Source organism: Bactrocera neohumeralis, chromosome 4 (assembly GCF_024586455.1).
Source record: "Bactrocera neohumeralis isolate Rockhampton chromosome 4, APGP_CSIRO_Bneo_wtdbg2-racon-allhic-juicebox.fasta_v2, whole genome shotgun sequence".
Lineage (NCBI taxonomy): Eukaryota > Metazoa > Arthropoda > Insecta > Diptera > Tephritidae > Bactrocera > Bactrocera neohumeralis.
Genome location: NC_065921.1, coordinates 19,296,766 through 19,320,085, shown reverse-complemented (window position 1 = coordinate 19,320,085; position 23,320 = coordinate 19,296,766). Strand labels below are relative to the sequence as shown.

At 38.8% G+C, this 23,320-nt stretch overlaps 1 protein-coding gene across 1 annotated transcript; it reads left to right on the top strand.

Annotated features, from left to right (window-relative positions):
• Positions 1-969: 969 nt before the first annotated feature.
• Positions 970-21,744, top strand: LOC126757351 (uncharacterized). The gene is made up of 8 exons (XM_050471187.1): positions 970-2,291; positions 2,508-2,673; positions 15,092-15,454; positions 15,572-15,679; positions 18,039-18,200; positions 18,278-18,382; positions 20,375-20,512; positions 20,585-21,744. Exons 1-8 carry the CDS (start codon positions 1,395-1,397, stop codon positions 21,436-21,438), a joined length of 2,793 nt encoding a protein of 930 aa, XP_050327144.1. The 5' UTR covers positions 970-1,394; the 3' UTR covers positions 21,439-21,744.
• The last annotated feature ends 1,576 nt before the right edge of the window (positions 21,745-23,320 follow it).

Genomic DNA, 23,320 nt, shown 5'->3' with positions numbered 1-23,320 from the left:
GTATGTAAGTATATGGTACACATATCACCAAATTCGGTCATAGACGAGTATAATGAACTCTACGGTCAGAATGTCAGTGTAGATTGTTAGTAGTTGCTCGAGTTAATTGGCTATATTCTACTTCGCATCTCACCAACAACAAATATACTTACCAAATTTGGTTTGCGGTGCTTACCGAAGTTGGCGTCGATTTGCTGCTTGAACGTTCTTAGGCGGATACAATAACACATAAATCTCGTGCGTGTCAGAAAAGAGAGTGAGACTGTTGGTCAGTTTTGAGAATCAGGTTGCAACGTTGAACAGGTGTTTTCAATTTCTGCAGAAGTAGTTCGAAAGCTTGGACTGAGTCCAGAAAGTTTTTAGAGAGAGCATAAATTATATTATTTATTTGGAATTGTAATCTAACTTAGGAGATAATTTCACGTTTTGGTCCGGTCGATTGGTCATCAAGATCGTATGATATCGCACTATTCGATTTTTTGGAATGATAATAAGCATTCTCCATTAAATAGATCACCATTTAGAAGTTTGATGATCCGCCAATCTGTCAGCAGTCGAATTTGTTGAGCTGAAAACCATTGCAGCTACAGAAATGGATGGTAAAAATAATAAAAATTAAAAAAAAAAATATTTTTTATCGATAAATTATTTATTACTTAAACCTAAACGTATTTCAAAATTAAAATCGTGAGTCAGCATTTCCCAATGAGCGGTCATAATTTCCCTATGATACGTGCAGGGCTTCCCAAATATCGTTTAATAAGTGAATAGATCAAGCCATTTCTGCTAAACACACTTCCGGTTTGTTTTATATGACGGTGTTTTTTATGACTGGTGTAGTCATACTACTTACACATTCTCGATGCATCAGCATAGGTCACCTTTACATACATACATACTAGTACTTAAAAAATTTTTTATATACTTTTTATATCGCCCTCACATTGGTTGTGGTAGTCCGTACAACCAGCAGTGCCACTCAATGAGCAGCTGTTGCCAGCAATGCGCATGCCCAACACATATCGGTGTAGCGTACCAGCTGGTCGATATGCGCACAGCAAGGTCGCCTTCGCCATCGTCAACGCCATTGCCATCGTTCGCCAGCTCGCTGGCTTTTACGCTCGCTCGTAAGCATTGCACCAGTAGAGATTTGCTCATCGACGTGTACGTACGGAATTGGAAACTCGTGCGGTAAGGTCGTGCGAACGCAACACTGGTTCGATAGCGGCAATGTTCGGACGCGAATCGCTTTGTGCTAATTAACATTTTTTGTTTATAAACAAACAAAACAAAACGCCGGGACGCCAAATATAATTTAAATACACCTATGCGCAGGCAGGTGCACTAAAAATAACTGTTTAGATTGCTAAATAAATCAAAATGCAAATGGAATAATGGGTGGCAGCAGGAGTTACAGCGTGAGCAGCACGAGCAGCGTCGCCAGCAGCACGAGCGGAAATTACAGTGAATACAGCGCCGCCGGCAGTGAGGAGCGTTGCAAGGCGACAAAGTTGGTATACAGCCGAATCGCCAGTCAGCGTAGAGCAACTGCCACAGGCGCGGCTGGCACAGGAGGTGGTGTAGGAGTAATGGCGCCACAGACCAACCCACAGCAGCAGCAGCCGAAAGTACAACGGGCGCGGTCACAGCGTATTATGTGTCGCTGTTGCCTATCGGAACAACAGCCGGCGACACGTCAGTCTTTGGGATCGTGCTCCGAGCAGGAGCTGGATGAAGAAGAGGCCGCGCACTTGGAGTTTGTGCCGTTGGACACCTTGGCCATGGTGGATTTGAGCGACGACAGGTTTGCAGCTACGTCGTCAGCGGCCACTGGTGACTCATACAAGCCAGCGTTAAGCAGGACATCCCCGGCCAAAGGCAATAAAGTCAATAGTATGTCAACAACAAGCCCTGCCAACAACAACAGTCGCACTGGCAGCAGTAGTACTAGCGGTGGTAGTAGTAGTACTACTGGTAGTATCAGCAGCACTCTGCTCGACTGTTTGAATGCTTGTGCGCAAATAGGCGCTTCACTGGCGGACAATGAACTGCCTCAGCACATCTGCCTTGACTGCTGTCACACGCTGGAGATGTGCTGCGAGTTCATACGTTGTGTACGGAATGCGGACAAAATTCTACGCAGACGCTGCGCGCTGCCGGTAAAACGGGTGCGACAGCAGCAACAACAACATTATTGGCAGCAACGCCAAGCAGCGGGCATGCCGGCTGTCAGCGCTGCCGTTTATGGCGAGGAGGGGCCAGCTGCGAAACGTAGGCGGCGTCGCGAAGAGGTGTGTCTGCGTGTATAAATATATGTGTGTATGTGTGTATATGCGCACTCGTATACTTGCATTGCAATTGCAATAGCATTACTCGCTTTAAATACTTATGTACATATGTATGTATATCATTTGCTATTTTTGTTTTACATCGTGTATTACTATGAAGTTGCGTAAAGAATATGTATTTTTAATTCAACGTGTGTAAAAAAATCTATTTTATCACAGAAAGTGTCGCAAGAACATCGCTTGAGTATCGCTCGTGCCGATGTCAGTGCAAAAAGTCTCGGCAACAACACGCCCAAGTCAATATCCTTGCCGAAGTCGTTGGCGACGCCGGCGTCAGCAGCGCTGTCAGTAACGTCAACGCCAAAGTCATCGTCAGCTGAGAGGGGTAAGTGCGTAAAAAAAGCTATATATAAATATGTAGTACATAACAAATTTTCGACTTATGTATTTGTATAAACATATATGTATATATGTGTGTGTGCATATGCGCCTTGCACGCCGCATGAGTCAGCCTGTCATTTGTTTTTGTTTTTGTTTACTTATCGTTTTTGTTTTCTTCGTATGACTTTTAATCCACCACATAAGGCGATTGAAAATGTCAGCTGTGTTGTTGCAAGTGTTTTTTCGTAAAAATTCTGCGGATTTTGCGATTTTGGAATTTCAATAAACTTAATTTAATGCAAAAATATTGTGTGAAAGTAAGAAAATATGCATTTTATATTACATTTAGTGAAGTGTGTGCAAAAATATAAAACATGCGTTGCTTATGCGGTGGAGTGGTTGGTGAAGTTGTTGCAGCAGTTGCAAAGCTGGTTAAATAAATCAAAAGTGTTGCTATTTAACTAAAGAGTTTTATATAATTGTTTTGTGCCGGCTGATATATTTTTAGAACAAAATGTATGTGAGTTAAAGCAAATTAAAAATTCTGCTGTTTAAGTGAAATTATGAAAATGCAAGCAAACATTGTCAGCTGGTATTGTTACCAGAGTTGTATGTATGTACATATGTATGTATGTATGTATGTATGACCAGAATGTACTTTTATTTGCTTATATGCTCTATTTAGTACAAAATGCAAACATGCATACATACATACATATGTACAAGTATGTATATTCATATGTACATATATTTAATTGCTTTGTAAAAATTTAAATTAAATGTGAGTACGTACATACATACATATGTACATACATATGTGTATCTGGATAAATAATAATACACATGTACATACTATATACAGTACAGCATTTAATATAGCATAAAAGCTTAAGTAAAAAGTAGAATTCTTATCTAGAGATTCTTATTTTGATCGGCCAGTTTGTATGACAACTATATTATATTTTAACGGGTCTCTGCCGTTGGTTTCTGGTCGTTACAACCTTCACGGTGAACTTATTATTGGGTAGTCGAAAAAGTCTTTTCGTATTTCTAATCAAACTTCAACTTATTTTTGTTTCATTTATAATGAACTTTGATGAACCAAATATGTATCATTTTGTTCGACCACATTTTGCCATTTTTCCGTTAGAGATATTATTCCATCAGTCTAAAACTTTTCTGGTTTCTCGGCGAAAAACTGCGACAAGCAATTTTCACAGGCTTCCTTTGAAGCCAACTTTACTTAATTAAGGGAGTTCTGCATCCCCTTTCTGTTGATGAGTTCTGGTCGTTTTTTTCGATTGCTTGCTTCAGTAAAATGTAGAATCTATCGTTCGACCAGGCTGGAGTAGCTCATAGTGGATAATTCCTTTTCAATACCATCAAACATTCAGCATAAGCTTTCGAGGCGTCAATCCTGGCTTTGCGACCATTTGTTGAGCTTCACCACGCTTGAACCATGATCATTTTCGCACATTATTGTCGTATTTGATCCATTTTTCGTCACCTGTTACCATTCGCTTCAGAAGTGGTTCGATTTCATCTCGTTTCAGCAAAGAATGACAGATTTTAATTCGGTCAATTAAATTTTCCACAGGCAATTCATGTGGTACCCAACATCGAGCTTCTTTGTTCTTCTTTATGTCGCTATCAAGGCCAGTCAAGACTGTTATGAGATCGGAACTGACACAAAAACGCAAGCAGCGGGAAATGAATCAAAGAGTTTTTATAAATTTTGTGGTCTTTACCAATATTTTATATGTAGGTGTATACATTTTTTTTCATATTTAATGAATACATTAGACTTACGAGGAAAGTGAGTACTCCAACTTATCTGAAGAGTTTAAATTTGTTGTAATATTTAAAAAATAATATTTTCCAGTTTTAACCAATAAGTTAGTCTTAAATATTTCCAAAAAATAATTAGGCTTGTGCATATTTAGTGCTAAAGTTCCAAACCAATTGATTTCTTAAGTAGCCTACTCCTTTGTATTTTGGTTAAAATACACTTTAGGGTAGTAGGCTCAAGGCGCTTTGTCGATCTGTAAGGGTCTTATGAAGCAGTATATAAGTGTTTATAAGTACCATAACGGACCGAAGTTCTAAGTTGCCTATGTGAGTTCCTTCTTAGGATCGATCTTTTAACCTAACCTAACCTAACACTTTAGGGCCTTAAAACATTATCAAATTGATAACATACAGTAGTTAAAAAAAATCAGTAACATACCGCGCCTACTGTCCAAACGATGTTAAGGACTCTTTATTTCCCCCTGAATATTCTCTTGAAAAAGCTGATCCTTATGACCATACCACTTTGAGAGCAAATATTAATATAAACTCATTTTATACACTCAACTAAAGCTGTAATAAAGATTGATATGAACTTATTTCTTCAAAGTTCTTTTTTGTGAGCTCTAGACCGGCCTAACGCCTTAAATCTTCAATGTTCTTACTTATTACACTCGCTTTAAAGATACCAAAACTATATTGTCATCTCTCTCATAAGAAGTGCATTTAAGAAACCGGTTCTAATAGCATAAAGTGTTACATCCGCTGGTCTGTATCATTGAAATCTGGCAGTTACAAATAATTTCAAAGAATGGCTCAATAAGTAATGTGCCGCATTTAATTAATGTAGCACCTGAGGTCTTTTACCAATAATAGCCACTGGTTTGGCACAATTCAATGCTATTCTTTAGAGTTTTGCCGTTGTGCACCAACAACATTGTAGCATTTACTTTGTGTTTTTTCTGAGCAATTAAGGCATTTAGGCGCCCAAGCGTTCAGCAGCTCTGATTTTTTCACCAACAAACTTGCCTTACTTTCTTACTCATTAGTCAATTCTGAGGCATCATTATCACACTTCCCTTTCACTATGCGGTAGGCAAGCGCTTTTTGTTTTCCTCTACACTATTTACTTCAAGACTACGCTTTATTAAAGATGAAATTATGCTCTATGCAGTCAAGTAAATATGTAAATGCTTTGCGATTTGCTTGCGTTCCAAGTGGGCTATTGCTACCTGCGGAGTGAATGTTCAATACAATGCGGCAACGGCACATAGCGGCGCAGAAATGTTCAGTTATGCAAATTATTTGGAGAGATAATGGCGAGTAGTCAAAATGAATGAAAAGAAGTGTCAAACAAATGTTGTGAATTTCAATGAGTTACGAAGTTGCGAAAAAAATAAGAAATTGAATTGCCATTCTAAAATTAAACCATACAACTTTGCGAGCTAATAAGATTATTAAGGCAGTTAGTAAGGTGAAGCGTAAAAAAAATAAGAAAAAAACGTTAACTTCGGCTGCTCGGAAAGTATATGTAATACCCTTCACAGGTTCTTGTATTATAGCATAAAAAGATCTTTACCTCGATTTAGATCGATCAGTGTGTAAGGCCACTATGTACTAAAGTGATCCGATCTGAACAATTTATGCGGAGATTGTAGCCTTTCTTTGAACAATAATGCATGCTGAATTTCGTGAAGATATCTTGTCGCATTCTTTCGTCCGACCATATTCTACAAAGAATCTGATGCATGCTCCTTATCAGTTCTTCGCCGCCGTATTTGAATAGCTCGACCGGCAAATCCATCGGCCCACCGCTTTGTTGTTCTTCAGACGGGTAATTGCTATTCGAACCTCTTTATCGAGCCATGGAACGTCCGCTCCATCGTCATCGGTCTTGATACCTTCTGTTAGTCGCCGCATCTTTGTATACAATTTTCGAGCATCACCCCTGTCGGCCAGCTTGTCAAGCTTTTCGTATTCACGCATTTCATTTTTTGTCTGCAAATGCGTCTTGTTTCCCTCTTTAACTCTCGGTATCAAGCACGTGTTGTGGTCGATTGCAACGTTGCAAGGCAAGCAGTCTGTTTTCTTTCCACTGCGACACCTCACTCCTCATCGTAGCAGCTGCTTTTTTTCCCTTTTACGAAAACCAATGGTTTCGTTTATAGCTGTACGTAAGGAGCTTGAAGTGCCGTCCAACAGTTCCCTTATACCGAGTTGCTGATGAGTGGTCTCAGAGAGCAGGAGTGCAAGTCGGGTAGAAACACGTTCGGCTGGCTCTTGTGATTGCAGCTTCTCGACGTCGAACCTTCCTTGGGTTTGTTAACGTGCGTTTTTTGCTGCATGTCTAAAACACTTGAGACGTGTCTTCCATCCATCACAACATGATCGATCTGGTTGGTGGCTGATCGATTCAGATATAGCCAGGTAGCTTGATGAATTTTTCTATGCTGGAACCTAGTACTACAGATAACCATATTTCGGGTCACTATTTTGACATCGTGGTGGGGGCAGCTCTCATAGCTGCGCTTCAAGCGCTCACAGAAGACATCTTTGGTCATATCGTCCTCCTCTTCCGTCGAGGTTTGGGCGCGAATCAGCGATGAGTTAAAGAAGTTCACTTTGATGCGGAATTGTAGCTAGACGTTCATCCACCGGGGTGAATGGCAGTAGTAAACGCCATATGGACCTAGTCGCCTCAGTCCTTGTCCCGTCCATCGCATTTTTTGAACGGCAGTGATGTTAGCCTTTACTCTAACGAGGACATCTACCAGCTGGGCAGCGGCACTTTCCCAATTAAGGGACCAAACATTTCAGGTCCCTTAATTTGTAATGTTTAACATGTTTTCAGGGGTCGTCATCGAAAGGAGGGTCACTCTTCCGAGACTATTTTATTCTTTTCATTAGTAGTCTTAAACCCGGGTCCTAAACCAAGCGCATAACCCTATGGTGGGGATTTTTCGCCTTCTTAAAGGTATGTTTTTGGGCTACTCAGAGGTTACTTGTTTTAAGACCGAAAGTGAACTGCTTGAGCCATATGTAAAATAATCGTTTCTGGCCACTCCCAAGTGAATGGCAATCAGAGAACTTTCCTCACTTGCGTGAACTTCTACACGTGGCTCCATCCTCCATACTTGCATATTATACATAAGTAATTCTAAAATACTTAAGTAGACTCAACTGCAATGATATATGGTATATGTATGTTCATATTTTTATTCAAAAGGCGGTAATATTTAGATACATACATATGCATACCCAAACAGCCACTACAAAAGAACTTCCTCTGCCCACACAAGCAGCGCGCCTGGAAACAACCGCGGACCTGAGTTATTATTTTTTACTCATTTGTGTACAAATAAATGCAGCGATTAAATGCCAATGCCTATTCATTTTATATGGATTAGGTGATGTATGTACATATGTATGTATGTACACATTTGTATGTACTTTATGTACATACTTCTTAACCCACTCTGCTTATAAAAATGCTCGCGTACGTACCAATGCGTGCTTGTACGGGCAAATAAAAATAATTAGTCTTATTTATTATTTCATTTACATGACCATTTTGGTGTCTTAAGACATTACGTTTGGACAGAAAGAATAAATAAATTGCGCAAACTGTGATAAAACATACTTGCTACTTTATGTTAGGGTGTGACAATTTTTGCTGGAAAAAAAATTTTAAATAAATTTCATAGAGTTAAGGTATTGATCCTATATACCGGATTCTCCCATTTTTTTTTTAAATATATACTATATATTTGAGACACTTATCTTTTATTAATACAGCAGTTTAAATCCTCATTTCCGGTATATATCTATTGTAGGCAGAAATATGTATTATCAGATTCTCTCCTTTTTAAAAAAAAATATACTATATATCAAAGACACTGATTAATGACGTTCTATTCCGAGGCAAAAAAGGCCAAAGGTACTGAAACTGACGTTCTATAGCAGGTAGGCCTACTTGTGTTTTAATTATAAACTAACAAACTTAATAAAAAGAGATCTAGAGCAATTAATTTACTATTTAGAAGCTATGAAGCTAAAAGTGATCACCCTAATGCCATGCATATTTGCTCAAGTAAAACAAAAGTGGTGTATATTTCAAAACAATGAACTGACCAGGTATATACTATATGTATGTATGTACATATATTATTAGCGTTTAGCATTCTAGAGCTGAGCTCATAGACAACAATGCCGTTAATTAATTTTGAAGCATAATAGTTTTGAGTGGGTGTTGTGTATTAAAAACTCTAATGTCAACATGACAGCCTACGTTGGAGCCGCACTCGATAAGGGGGAAAGCCTACACTGTCTGTTTCACTGTCTGCCATAAATATACACACACACACATATAAAATTAAACATGCATGTGAAAAAAAGTGATTACCCGCGGCTTAAAGGTAGTAAATACAATTGAGCGATCGGCCTTAACTTGGGAGTTGAAGTTTTGGTAGCGGTTTGGCTGCCACGCATACACATACATACATATAGACATATTTACCCACGCAAGTCGCCTCGGTCATACATATGTATGTTGATCTCATTTATTTACTTGTTTACTTGTTTTATTGACTTATTTCATTTCATTTATTTATTTTCTCTTTTCATGAGCAAAAATTTCGATTTCATTTGCCTGAAAGTGAAAAAGTTATATATTTAACTCAAGAAGAAAACGTTAACTTCGATTGTAGCTAAGCTAAAATACCCTTCACAAACACAAAAGGTTTCTTAATGCTTAACTTATTTGGCATTCATATGTATAGACATATTTACCCACGCAAGTCGCTCGGTCATACATAGTATGTTGATCCATTTATTCTGTATCTCGATTCGTAAATGTATTATATTTAATAAAGAAGAAAAATTCGGATCTCACAAACAGAAAGGTTTCTTAATGCCATTATTTGCATTCAAGTTTGGACCACCCTGTGCCTATTCGAAATTCGGAAAATATACGTACAATTTTCGTTCTTGTTTTCTATAACTCAAAAGCTAACGAATATTTCATTCGAAAATTGGCTTGAAAATCCGAAAATCGAGTTACAAAATATAAAAAAATCCGAATTCGAGTAAACTTTTTTTCGAATCGAGTTACAGAAAAGGCCCCCAGATGGTCCATCCGTTGAGTCCAATTTTCGATGACTCGAATGACATGCGTGATGTTTTGCTCCAAGGCCTGAATCGAAACAGGATTGTCCGCATAGATTTTAGACTTTACATATCCCCGCAGGAAAAAGGTGTGATATCCTACGATCTTGGTGGCCAAGCGACTGGCCCAAAACGTGTAATTGTCTGCTCACCGAAGTGTTCTCTGAATAAATCTTTTGATTGATACAATCTGTGGGAAGTGGCGCCGTCTTTTTAAAACCAAATGTCGTCGAGATCGAGAGCTTCAATTTCAGGCGTCAAATAGTCAGTTATAATGGCGCGATAACTTTTTCCAATGACAGTTACGTTCTAACCGGCATCATTTTTGAAGAAATATGGACCGATGGTTCCACCAACCGTTTTTTTCCTGCATGAAATAGCAGCTCTTGAATCTCTTCAGGTTGCTCTTCGTCCCAAATGTGGCGGTTTTGCTTATTTACATTACCCATTAAGCTAGAAATGGGTCTCATCCTTGAATAAAATTTGGCTCGAAAATGTCAGATCTTCTTGGAAGTTTTCAGGAGTCCATAGAGCAAAGCGATGTCACTTGGGAATGTCGAGTGGCTTCAGTCCTTGGCACAAGCTTCTTTTTGTACGCTTTCAATTGAAGATTTCGACGTAAAATGCGCTAAATCGTACCATACGTCAGTCAGAGATGCTGCAAACGGCGCCCAATCGACTCTCTACTTTCTTCGTGTACACTCTCAGCTACGGCTGCTATATTTTCTTCACTGCGTGTTAGACGTGATCTATTCGGTCGAGTATTATCCAATAATGAATGCTGGGCCTTAAGATGACAGTTTGACACGACGCGTGATCTGCCAAAAAAGGCTATTGGAAAGAGTAACTCTTATCTTAAAAGTAACCGTTATATTCTTCTGGGTGTTACAAATTTCGTTGAAAATCTGTTTAGGATATAATGAATGTTGTAATATTTGTGTAAAATTTTACAACAATATCAAAAATAAACTCTGAATTCCTTTCTCGCTGCATTCTCCATCGGAATTGTGGATAAAAATGTGCCAGGCAACATTAATCAATGCCCTCGAATGCCATTTCTAATGCATAATCTTACACTACAATGCATTTATTTTCTCAAAAAGTATATACGTATGTACATATGTATGTATGTATATAAGATGGTATGTTAGCATGTACATACATATGTATATATGCCCACATTCAAGTACAATTGCAACATATTTGCCCTGCATTCCGATAAAGCAACAAATCCACATTCGAAAACAAACGTCTGCACACTCAAGGCAGCACAAATTGAACTTCATATGGCATCATGCTTCAAATAAATTAAACAATTTATTCAAAAAGTCAGCTACCGCACACAATTTTACTCATAAATATTTATCTACAAACCCACTAGACGCTCTGGTGTGCCATAGGCGAGAGATATGCAAATGAATATACATACATATTTATATCCACAAACATAAATTTATTACTATATACTCCTTTTCAAGCCATATCTAAGCTTTGTCACAACAACAATAGCAATAAATATCTTTATTGGTTTAAATAGTGATTCACAGATCAACAACGAAATCCCTTCATATTAATTAATTTGTCTCCATCCACTGAAAAATATATTTCATTCATATGTTTGCCTTCTTTCATACCGTTATTTATGTATTTATATGTATATATTTACATATATAGTTCGTTTGTTGTCAATTAATTAATTATTGAAACGTTTTAACTGCTGCTCATGCTCTACATATAGTATGTGATTCTTCACAGTTCTGTTAGAAATATTCTTTTATATTTTGAGCTCAATAGACAAACTCACATACGCAGTTTTTTTATCGAAAAATTGGGAATATTTGGTGGTATGTTTCAACAACTCTGAACTTGCGCTCAATACCTTATATTAATTGACTATTTCAAGTAGTCTCTATACTATTCTTTCGAATATTAGTAGTCGAAAAAGTATTTTCGTATTTTGTCAATAGATGTCGTTGCAGTCGTATATCTCCAGTGCTACCAATCACATTGTGTCATGCCATATAGTGTTGGAAGGGTGAGATTTTAAGCTTCATGTGACGCCATTTTCGGTGACACCACGGAAAAAAGCTCCGTCCGTGTTGGCAGGATAACTCCTTACGGAGGCATCTAAAGTGAAAAAATAAGTGTTTTAGTTAAAACCTTAACTTAGAACTTGGACGAAGGAAAAGAAAACTGAAAATTCGATTTTTGACAGACATTTAAAAAAACACTGAAAATTTCAGTTAAAATTTCGCGACTTTCATTTTTTCAAATAGTTGTAATCAAAAAAAGTTCTTCGCCCAAGTCTTTAAGAATTGTGCCTGTGTAAAATTTCATGCAGATCGTTTCAGTAGTTCTCGAGAAATCTTGCCAACCGACTTCAAAAACCGTGAAAAGCTCGTTCAAAGACGACGCACTTAGCCTAGCTAGCCGATTACTCGGATCAACTTGAGAATTTAGGAAAATATTCTGGAGGTGTTGTAGAATCTAATAAGACAACAAAAAATTCGGTTTTTTGAAACCCTTAAACGCATGTAGCCCCTTAAAGAAAGGAATTTTTAAATTGTTTGTTCACAAAAATCTTGCTGGGCGCCAGATTCTAAAAATTCTGCATACTCGTTTATTATTCGAAGCCAAATTCATGGAATTTCGTTTTTGTTTTAATTGATTTGGGAGATGGTGAGTCATCCACTTTTCAGCTGACTCAATCAAATAAATTAAGCGATGCTCTAATTGTAATTTTTGTGGATTTCTTTAATGTTTCGCCGTAACACTCTATTTTTATAACTTACTGGCTTACAGGGATGAAATGGTTTTTAAGCAAGAAAAACTGCTGTACCGAATATCCTTCATAGGTACATTTCTATAGTATAAAGGGAACATCATAAAATTTTTTCTTATCTTCAGTTTGATCGTTCAGTTTGTAGGACAGCTATATGCTATAGTTGTCCGATCTAAACAATTTCTTCCGAGATTGTAGCAATGGTTTGGATATTCATATTTGCTAAATTTCGTAAACATGCCTTGCCACATAAAAGAGTTTTCCGTATAAGGACTTGAGTAGGATCAGTCAGATCGGCGGTTCCGAAAAATGAGCAGCTGCTTGGTGAGAAAGAGTCGTATGTAAAATTTCAGGATGAGTGACTAGTTCTCGTACATACAGACGGATAGGCAAACGAGCTTGGGTAAATCGACTCAGCTCGTCACATTGATCATTCATATAAACACTTTATAGGGTCTCCGATGTTTCCTCTTGTTTATGACATCGTGGCAAACTTATGCCCTGTTGTATTCGACGTAGAATTCCAATATTATATTTTACAAAGTTTAATCAAGTCAAACAATTCATGAGAGTTGTGTGTCTGACTTCTTCAGAGTAATGGAAGCTATATTTCAATGATCTCGATTTCTCATATATATATTTTTTAAAGAACTTGAAAGCGTGGGTATCAACTGAAGCTAGAACTAGCACAGATTCGATTGATAAAATGTAAATAAATAAAAAATAATAATTTGTGGATTGGAAGTGTGCATAGGGACGCTTGAAGTGTATCTCAACAATTAAATAGGAAAGTAGTTTTAGCATATCAAAGCACAACTAACGGTTAAGCAGCTACGAGTCTGTTTAACGCCGAAATAACTAAAATCTGATACTTGAGACAATCATCTCAAAAGACCAGGTGGCTTACATACTGCGTGAAATATTGGTGCTTAGAAAATTCTTGGCGCGATTGGTGCTGCTTCTGCACAATCAGGACAACAGGCGCAATCGTGCGATCCTTCACAGAAGTTTCTGTTTTGCTTCCACGTTCACGAAATGAACAGGCAACTTCACCGCGCGAACCTATTCCGAAAAAGACAAAGACGCTCCATGTGCTCACAGTTTTTTAGGATTTCCAAGGCACATCGGCTACCTGGATAAGGAGAAAATCGTCACGAAGCTATACTATGTCAAATTATTGGAACGATTCGTCGATGAATTGCAGAATAAATGGGCCCAAATGGTGACCCAATATCGTTTTCTCCACATCTGTCCCGGTGGAGTATGGGGTCATGTGTAGAAGTTCACGCAAGTGAGGAAAGTTCTCTGATCGCCATTCACTTGGTAGTGGCCAGAAACGATTCTTTTACACATGGCTCAAGCAGCTCACGACTTCCGGTCTTTGATCAAGTATCCTCTGGGTAGCCTAAGAACATCCGTTCGAAGGCGAGCTAAAGTGAGAAGGCGAAACATCCCCTACATAGGGTTGTGCGCTGGGTTTGGGACCCGCCACGTACAAAACACTACCAATGAAAAATTACCAACAGCCTCGGAAGAGAAACCCCCCTTTTGATGACGACCATGGCAAACGAATTAAGGACAACAGGTGCTACTTCGGACTGAGTAGGCAATTGAGTAGTAAAGCCCTCTCTCGACGAACAAAAACCAAACTTTATAAGTCACTCATAATTACCGTTCTGCTATATGGTGCAGAGGCTTGGACGATGTCAACAACTGATGAGCTGACGTTGCGAGATTTCGAGAGAAAAGTTCTGCGAAAGATTTACGGTCCTTTGAGCGTTGGCCACGGCGAATATCGCATTTCATGGAACGATGAGCTGTATGAGATATATGACGACATTGACATAGTTCAGCGAATTAAAAGACAGCGACTACGCTGGCTAGGTCACGTTGTCCGAATGGACGAAAACACTCCAGCTCTGAAAGTATTCGACGCTGTACCCGCCGGGGGAGGCAGAGGAAGAGTAAGACCTCCACTCCGTTGGAAGGACCAAGTGGAGAAGGACCTGGCTACGCTTGGAATATCCAATTAGCGCCACGTAGCGAAAAGAAAAAAACGACTGGCACGCTGTTGTTAACTCGGCTATAATCGCGTAAACGGTGTCTACGCCAATTAAGAAGAAGAATATATTTTATAGCATCTCTGACATTTCCATTTAGGTGTGTCCCTTGACTGTAAGACGACTGAGACTATTTACTAAACTAACTGTAATGGTAGAGAGTAGAAGGTTCAGCTGTAATATATGTAAGCAGTCGACCTCACAGGTCTAACGAATTCTCTCTTCCGCTCTATAAACGCGATAATCACCAGCATAGCGGATTTAGCTGCTAGGCGCAAATTATCACAGTAAGGTAAAGTGTGCTTTGCAAGGTTTTAATGGGTGCTATACTGATTAAGTTGCACGAAGGGGAGTTATGAGCACATAGTGATTATTTATGAAGTCATTTCCTTTGCCAACATGCGGCGCTTAAGTAATTGGCAGCTTTAATAAGCATGTTGAATGTACTTAATACACAAAATATATACATACATATGTATGTATACAAACATATCTCCATAGTTATATATATATACATATACATATTTACTATACATATAAGTATATACCGACTTCATTTCAACCCACTTCAATTATGAACATGCGATGACCTAACAACCTCAATTTGCTTTTCTTTCTTGCAATTTCAGATGAATTGTTGGACATTAGCAAAGCACTGGACGGCGTGGAGAGCAGCTTTGTGCGCTCATTTGACAGTGGCATTGAAGTTGACGAAGACTTGTGTTCGGTCAAATCGAGCGATTGCAGCGCGAATGAGTATCCGTTACGCTGCCATCTGGCGAAGTATGAAGGCTACACTTATGTGGTCGCCGAAACGCTTTCACATGATCTCGAACGCTTCCACAGAAGTGGCCGACCGCAGGCGTCTGCTGGAGGCGGTGCTGCTGCTGCTGCTGTTGCCGCCACCACGCCAGCGACTTACAAATGCGGTTTCTGCATATTTGAGTGCAGCGTGCGGCAGGAGTTGAACAAACACTTGCAAATGCATTTGGGTGAGCTGCTGGCGCATTGTTTCGCTGCAATCTGCATAAATGAATGCATTCACTGCAATAATATTTGTTTTTGTTTTTTTTTTTTCTTTTTCTCTTTATTCTTCCATATGCAAACAGGCCCGCCACAGCACAGCTGCCGCAAGTGCAATTTCGTTGGACACTTCAAGTTTCTACTGGCGCAGCATATGCGTAATGTGCACCACTGCGCCTTGGAGGGGCAAGAAGGTAGGCAGCACTTTCTAGTCACAGTACACAACGCATTTGCGCGTAATCGCTATAAATAAGTTATATTGCTTAAATACTAACACTGTGTGAGCAAACATTTTTATACCCATCGTATCTTGTTGCAAATGGTAGAATAGTTTTGAAGATTCCAAGTGTAGCCAGGTCCTTCCCACCTGGTCTTTCCGGAGTGGTCCTCTTCCTCTGCTTCCCCTGGCGGATACTGCTTCGAATACTTTTAGAGCTGAAGTGTTTGGGGTCCAATCGGACGAAATGACGTAGCCGCTGTTTCTTAATTCGCTGAACTATGTCAATGTCGTCATATATCTCATACAGCACCGCGTTCCTTTGACTGCGGTATTAGCCGTTATCTATGCGCAAAGGACCATAAATATTTCGCAAAATCTTTCTCTTGAAAACTCGTAACGTCGACTCATCAGATGTTGTCATCGTCCATGCCTCGGCACTATATAGCAGGACGAGTGTCTTGTAGAAATTGGCCTTTGTTCGACGAGAGAGGATTTTACTTCTCAATTGCCTACTCAGTCCGAAGTAGATCGCATTGAATTCCGGATGTTTATATGTCCGTTCGCCTTTCTATGCGAGCGATATCTTGGTGGATCATGGTACACGGGTTCGTTGGCACTCTGACGAGGCAAATATATATTGCTACAACCAAGTCACAAATGTTGCTACTAAATTCAAGCAGTATGCCTACAGGGTCCTAGTAAGGAGAGACTAAATTATTTCTGAAATATTACCAAAAAACAGGCTTAAGTCATTCCACTAGTTATGTTGAAGAATACAAAAGTCAAAAGCATTCAGCAGTTATATCCACTTCCAAGTTAGAAAAACTAAATTTTTTTTTCTAAGAAGATCCTGTAACCGATCTTCAGGAAGAAAACCCGAAACTAAAACTAATCGATCCAAACGAGGTTAGGTCTCCGAAAGTACAGCCCTGCGCTCCTCCACTCCTTATACGGCCACTATTATTGCGGAAGTACAGAGCCGCAACAAAATCCTTAATAGCTAGCCGGCAGTACATGGGGAAAAGACTAAGAAACGTTGTTGACAACATATAAGACAATCGGCCGATCGGTCCTTAACTACGCCACACCAATCTGGTCGCCTGGATGCAGTGAAACGCAGACGGGGAAGCTATAGACATGTTAGAACACTGTACTCCGGACTACAACGGGATGCCTCTTAATGTCTCTAATCGAACAACTGCACGGTGAGACCCGCATGCTCTCAGTTAAGGAACATAATGCACTCCCCTCCAAGCAGTTTCTGCTGGGGTGCTTTCGTAGAAATCATTCCTGCAGTCACCTGCCTGAAGCGTAACCGTTTCCTAGGAACATCAAGCGGTCTTTCCTCAACTACGTCGACGGCATAAGACAATACGCCGACCAGACTTCGAACGCAATTAACTTCAGACATGCACTGACCGGCATTCACAGTTGAGCCATAAATAGCTTCACCGACTCCTTCTCAGTGAATGACGTACTTGGAGTCAAACCACTACCCAGTTCGAGTTTCCGAGAGAATCGAGAGCGACCCTTGCGCAGCTCAAATATATGTCCAGCGTACAACGAGTCCCCACATAACACTAACCACTTCTTTGTATGCCCAGCTACATATCTACATCCTTCTCCCTATGTTCCAACCCCGTCGAAATGGCACGTTTCCTGAGCCTACCGTTGGATGACCTCGATGACAACTTATCTTGGCCTATGGCTAAGTCAGATTTTTATGCCGGCAATGTCGGTTTGTAAGATTTTTTTAATGAATTGAATCTGACATATTTTTCTTATAATAATATGACCATAATATAAAGATTATGGAACTCCCGGCTGACTTTATACTGCATATATCGGTTAATAAGAAGGCATTTCGCTACTAGAAAGTGAAGAAAAATTTCGATTTCAAGCTTTGAGTACTCCATATATGTATATTATACAATATATAAAGAATATGGGTATTTTCTTCCCTCACCCAGGTCCACTCTACAACATTCTTCGCAATCTCCCAGAACGTCTAACAGCTGGGATTGGCCTGCTTTAGCCCTTCCCTACTAATTTTTTTATAGAGCGTAAGTGGAAAAAATTTGAGGGTCTCTTATCAGCTAAAGGGGTTTCTTGAACTGTATCACCACAAAAAAAAAAAAAAATCGTGAATAATTTTTATAAACAATGCATATCTACATACATATGTAAGTATGTATATTTATGCATGTATTGGTTTTCTTATCATAATTCATTTGTTTACCACAGAAGTAGCGAGTTCATTTGTATGCACTCTTACATATTAATATTAATTTTGACGTCATTTCTTTATTTGATTAATGTTTTTGTTATTGTAGTCAATCAAAAATGTGCCGAACGGGGTGGCGGTGATATCGCACGCGGTTACCAGGGCGTCGGCGTCGGCGCGGCAGCGGAGAGCCCCAAATATCATTGCCATTTATGTGCAGAATGTTTTGTCAATTATGATGGCTTGCAACAGCACCGAAAATCGCACAAAGGTGTGTCATTGTAGCAAATACACGCTTCATAAATAATCTAATATCGATTGTTGTTTACTGTTTCTTGCCTTTTGTAGTGTTTTGCAAATGCACCATGTGTACGTTCAAGAGTTCGACGCGTGAGAATGTTTTGGAGCATATGGCCAAAGTGCACAAGGTACTGGTTGAGCGGCGCTTAAGCGGTGAGTAAGTGAGGTGGGGTGGAAATGATAGAATACGGATACAAAAAAAGAAGATTTTATTATGAAAACTCAAAAAAAAAAAAATCAATGTATGGAAGAAGCGAGAAAGATGTGTAATGTGTTAGAAAACTACTGTAAGTCTGACCCGTCTTTTTATCGGTCTGCGAAGTTTGTTTCAAAAAAGGGGAACATTTAGTGGTACAGCCTGAAAAGGGCGACTTTAGGGATTTAAAAAAAATATAGTTTGTTAAATGTTTTAAAATTTGAAGGGTATATTTATACACCTTTAAAGAATTAGAAGTGAAGAAAAAAAGTGTTCGAGTTACTGCTGGAGTGGTTCCGGCCTTATCCATCGGTAAAATCAAAAAATCTACTAAAAGTTATTACCTACGGTCGAAAGAAAATACCAAGCAAGTATTGAATTTTACCCAAAATTATTATTTTCTCCAGCAGTAGGTTGAAGAAGTCGCACAATAGGGAGTCGCCTTGTCTGAAACTCCGTTTGAAACTCCCGATCCTGACGGAGCTTTTGGTATTGCTCAACGTCAGTTTACACAGCCTAGTTTTGCGGTGATACCAAATCCAGACCTTTATGTCTTTTCTTGATGTCGAAAGCAGCTTCGAAATAGAAGAAGAGGTGGTATAGGTCTATCTTCTTTTCAGAGACCTTTTCAAGATTTTACGAATGGTGAATATCTAGTAGTTTTGCGCAGATTGTGAAGTATCCCATTTTGTGGATTGGCAGAGCACACTTAAATTCCAATCATCGGTCATACTTTCTCCCGACCATATTCTACAAAGAAGCTGTGGCTGCTCTTTATCAGTTCTTCGTCGTTGTTCTTCAGACGGGTAATTGCTATTCGAACTTCTTCATGGTTAGGCAATGGAACGTCCGTTCCATCGTCATCGATTGGGGAATCGGGTTCACCATTTCCTGGTGTTACTATGATTTCACTGCCATTCAGCACGCTGGAGAAGTGTTCCGGTCCGGTCTTGAAACCTTCTGTTAGTCGCCGCATCTTTTCGTAGAAATTTCAAGCATTATCCCTGTGGCCCAGCTTGTCAAGCCCTTTTTTGGCCTCTCACTTTTTTGTCTGCAAATGCGTCTCGCTTCCCTTTTCATCTTTCGGTATCCATTCCATCCCGCACGGTCGATCGTAACATTGCGAGGTAGGCAGTCTGTTAACTCCCCACTACGACACGGTAGTATCGTACCAGCTGTTCTTTTGCCTTTTCCTAAAACCAATGTTTTCGTTTGCAGCCAAATTTGAAATGCCAAATCATAGTTCCCTTATACCGAGTTGCTGATGAGTGCTCTCAAAGAGCAGAAGGGCAAGTCGAACAGAAAATCGTACGTCTGTCTGTCGGACGTGAAATCTTCCTTGTGTTTGTTGACGTGCGTTTTTTGCTGCACAGAGGCGGGTGCGAATCTTGGCTGCAACAAGGTAGTGGTACGAGTCGATATTAGGACCTCGGAGCGCATGCACATCTAAAACACTGGAGACGTATCTTCCGTCTATCACAACATGATCGATCTGGTTGGTGATTTTTCGATCCGGAGACAGCCGGGTGGCTTGATGAATTTTCTTACGCTGGAATCTAGTACTACAGATAACCATATTTCGGGCCCCAGCGAAGTCGATCAGTCTCAACCCATTAGGGAATGTTTCATCGTGGTGGCTGAATTTACCGACCGTTGTGCCAAAGATACCTTATTGTGAACTATTTGCTCCAAAAAATATGCTCGTTCCGGGTTTATCCTTTGCCTGCAATAAGCAGTGACTTTAGACTTTATCTGATCCATAAATCGAACATGTCGGAGTTATTTCACTAGAGGTTCCTTCATTTCGCTTCAAGGGTCGCTAAAGTTCTAAAAAATAAAAATAATCGGAAAATTTTGTAATCGTGTACGATATAAACGTACTCTATGTGTATTTAAATAATATTTAATAATTAAAAAGCCATACAATTTATATCTTCTACTTGTTTCAGTGAAATATATACCGCTCCAACGAATCAACGCTCAACACATGCAAGAGCTTACGCCCACAAAAAATGTAAGCGTCGCTACGGAAACGAAATTTATACCAAAGGACAATAAGTACCGCAAACATTTGTGCCAATTTTGTGGTTAGTACAACAGCACTCCCGTTATTTTCCCTCAAACACCAAAAATGTATAAAATCTTATTATTTTTTTCAGGCAAGTGTTTCGACCGGCGTTTCCATTTGCTCAAGCATGAGTATGGCGTGCATCGCATCGAAATCGAACAGACGAATAGCGACGTTGATGTCGTGATCCGCACGAAATTACCCAGCTACGGAGCTGGTGGCAACTCTAGCAAGCACACGAAGCTCAAGTATTTGCGACAACGCAACGCCGTGCAGGCGGCACGTCAACAACGTTACATCGAAGATCTTGCGCTGCTGGACGAACAGCAGCCAGGACAGGATATTAGCAATAAATTTCAATGTGAAATCTGTATGGCAGTATTTATGTTCAATTTCGAATTGAAATATCATATGCGCACACATAAGACCAGCACACATACACAGACCACGGTGGGCAGGGATTTGGCTGATAAGCGCACTGCCACGCCTCCGCCAACATTATCAACTGCTGCTGTTGCTGCAGCCGCCGCCGTCATTGTACAACCCGAGCCGAAGCTAATAAACGCAACTGTTAAGGAATGTGCGGAGATAACAGTGGAAAATCGTGAAGCTGCTGACAACGGCGAGTGCGATGCGGAAAGTGATGACGATGTTGAGGTTGAAGGTGATGGTGAAGGTGATGGTGATGGCGATGCCGACGACGAGACTTTAAAGTTTACGCCTGACATCTCGCATAATATCGACGCCACTTTGACCGGCTTGTCCGATGGCGTGGACTTGGATTTGATGGCTTTGGTGGCGCCGCAAATGTCACCGCTGGATTCGCTGGATGCTAGCCCGGCCAGCAGCAATAATAGTTTCGATATCAACTATGATGATCAATTGTATTTGAATGATTTCGATTTGGGTCTGCTGGATTGCAGTGGCGTGTTCGCGGGTTTTTAATCTGTAAAATTAATTTTAAATTGTGGTGTATTTGTTTTTGTTTTAAATATTTTTTTCGCTTGTTTCGAAAGAGTTTGGAGTATTAAAATAAGAAAATTTATACCTACACGCATACAAACACAACAATATAGACATTAACACACACGCACACATACACAAATTCGAGGAGAACAAAAGTCAGAGACTGAGTCAAGTGAAAAGCAATACAAAGACAATTGTTGCAATATTTTTTTTCAGTAAATTGTATGCGCATTACGTAAACTAGATGAAGACACTTACTTTGGTAGAGCAGTGTAAATAATTTTTTAAATAAAAAAATCATAGTAGGTTGAAACTCTTTGGAAAAGTAAGAAAAAATAACAAAAATTAAAGGAAAAGCAATTTATGGTTGAGCTGAGGTCGGTAGGAGCAAGCTAAGGAACGTGCTTGAATTTTTAAGGTTTACAAAGGGTTTATCTCGATTTCCGGAAAAACTACGAGTCCAAGAGAAAAAAGTTAATTGGCGAAGTTGTAGCTGATGAAAAGATCTACAACTCTTGCATTAAAGGCTGTTGCACATAACCTCAAAATTTATATGAAAATTTTGAATAAACTACTTTTTTCTTAAATTTTTGTAATTTTTTCTTAAATTTTTGTAATTTTTTCTTAAATTTTTGTAGTATTTTCTTAAATTTTTGTAATTTTTTCTTAAATTTTTGTATTTTTTTCTTAAATTTTTGTAATTTTTTCTTGCCTTTCCAACGAGTTTGAACCTGCTATGTATTTTTTCACGTTTTCCAATTTTCAAATTCTTCTACACTGGTCTATTTCTAGTAACAGTAGCAATAATTTAATATATAAAGAATATTAAAAATCTTAGTAACCAAGTTTCAAGCACAAATATCAAAAAGTAGCAATAATTTTTACTTGAAACGCTCAAATTTTTTTTATATAAATCAAGAATATTTTCATTGTATTTACTTACAAATTTGCACAGATTTTTCTTAACTCTTTTGTATTAAGGTCTTGCAAATTTTTCATAGGCATTACTAATTTATTATAATTAATTGCAATTAATACTTTTGTCTGCCACTGCATACTTGCTAATACAACTTTTAATTCCTAAATTATTTATTTATTTTTAATTTAGTATTTTATGCTAAAATTTCCTATGTTTTAAGTATTATTTCCGTTTACATCCTTCGCCTCCATTACCATATGTAATTTATTTTTGTAATGTAAAAAAAAACTAATTTAAAAAAATAATAATTTTGGTACCATTAATTTTTTTTACAACGTACCTTTCAATATTGCATTTCACATATTTATACACATGTGTATAACTTTCCATTTATTTGTATAAGTACTTAACCCGCAATTAATCAAAAAACTAATGATGAAATCATTTCGAAAAATATAAAATTAATAAGCATTCACAAACAAAGAAATATTTGTTTTATTTATGGAGGAAAACTTGAACTGGTATTATTTCAAATTTTCCAAAATATTATGGATTCCAGTTCGACACTTGTATGTTAGCAATATATACCCTTAGTTATACGTAAGCGCTCTGCCTTCAACCTTTAGTAATCCTAAAATGCTACAGAAGTCCGTTTTTTCAAATTCCAATGTCTTAATTGCTTAAGAAAAGGTTGAAAAACCTCAAGACAGGTTCCGGCAAATGCAAAAATTAAAAAAAAATGAATTTACGAAACTTGTAAAGTGGTTTTCAATAAGAGCGCTACAAAAACGGTTTGGGATATCAATGAAATTCTTTATTTCTGTGAAAGTGCATTCGAAGCTATTATGTATGGAACTCGATTTCTTTTGCATGGCCATCACGGGCACGCCTGCAGAAGTCCAGAAGCTGAACCCAATTTTCGACGGCTTTCAAACATAAAAA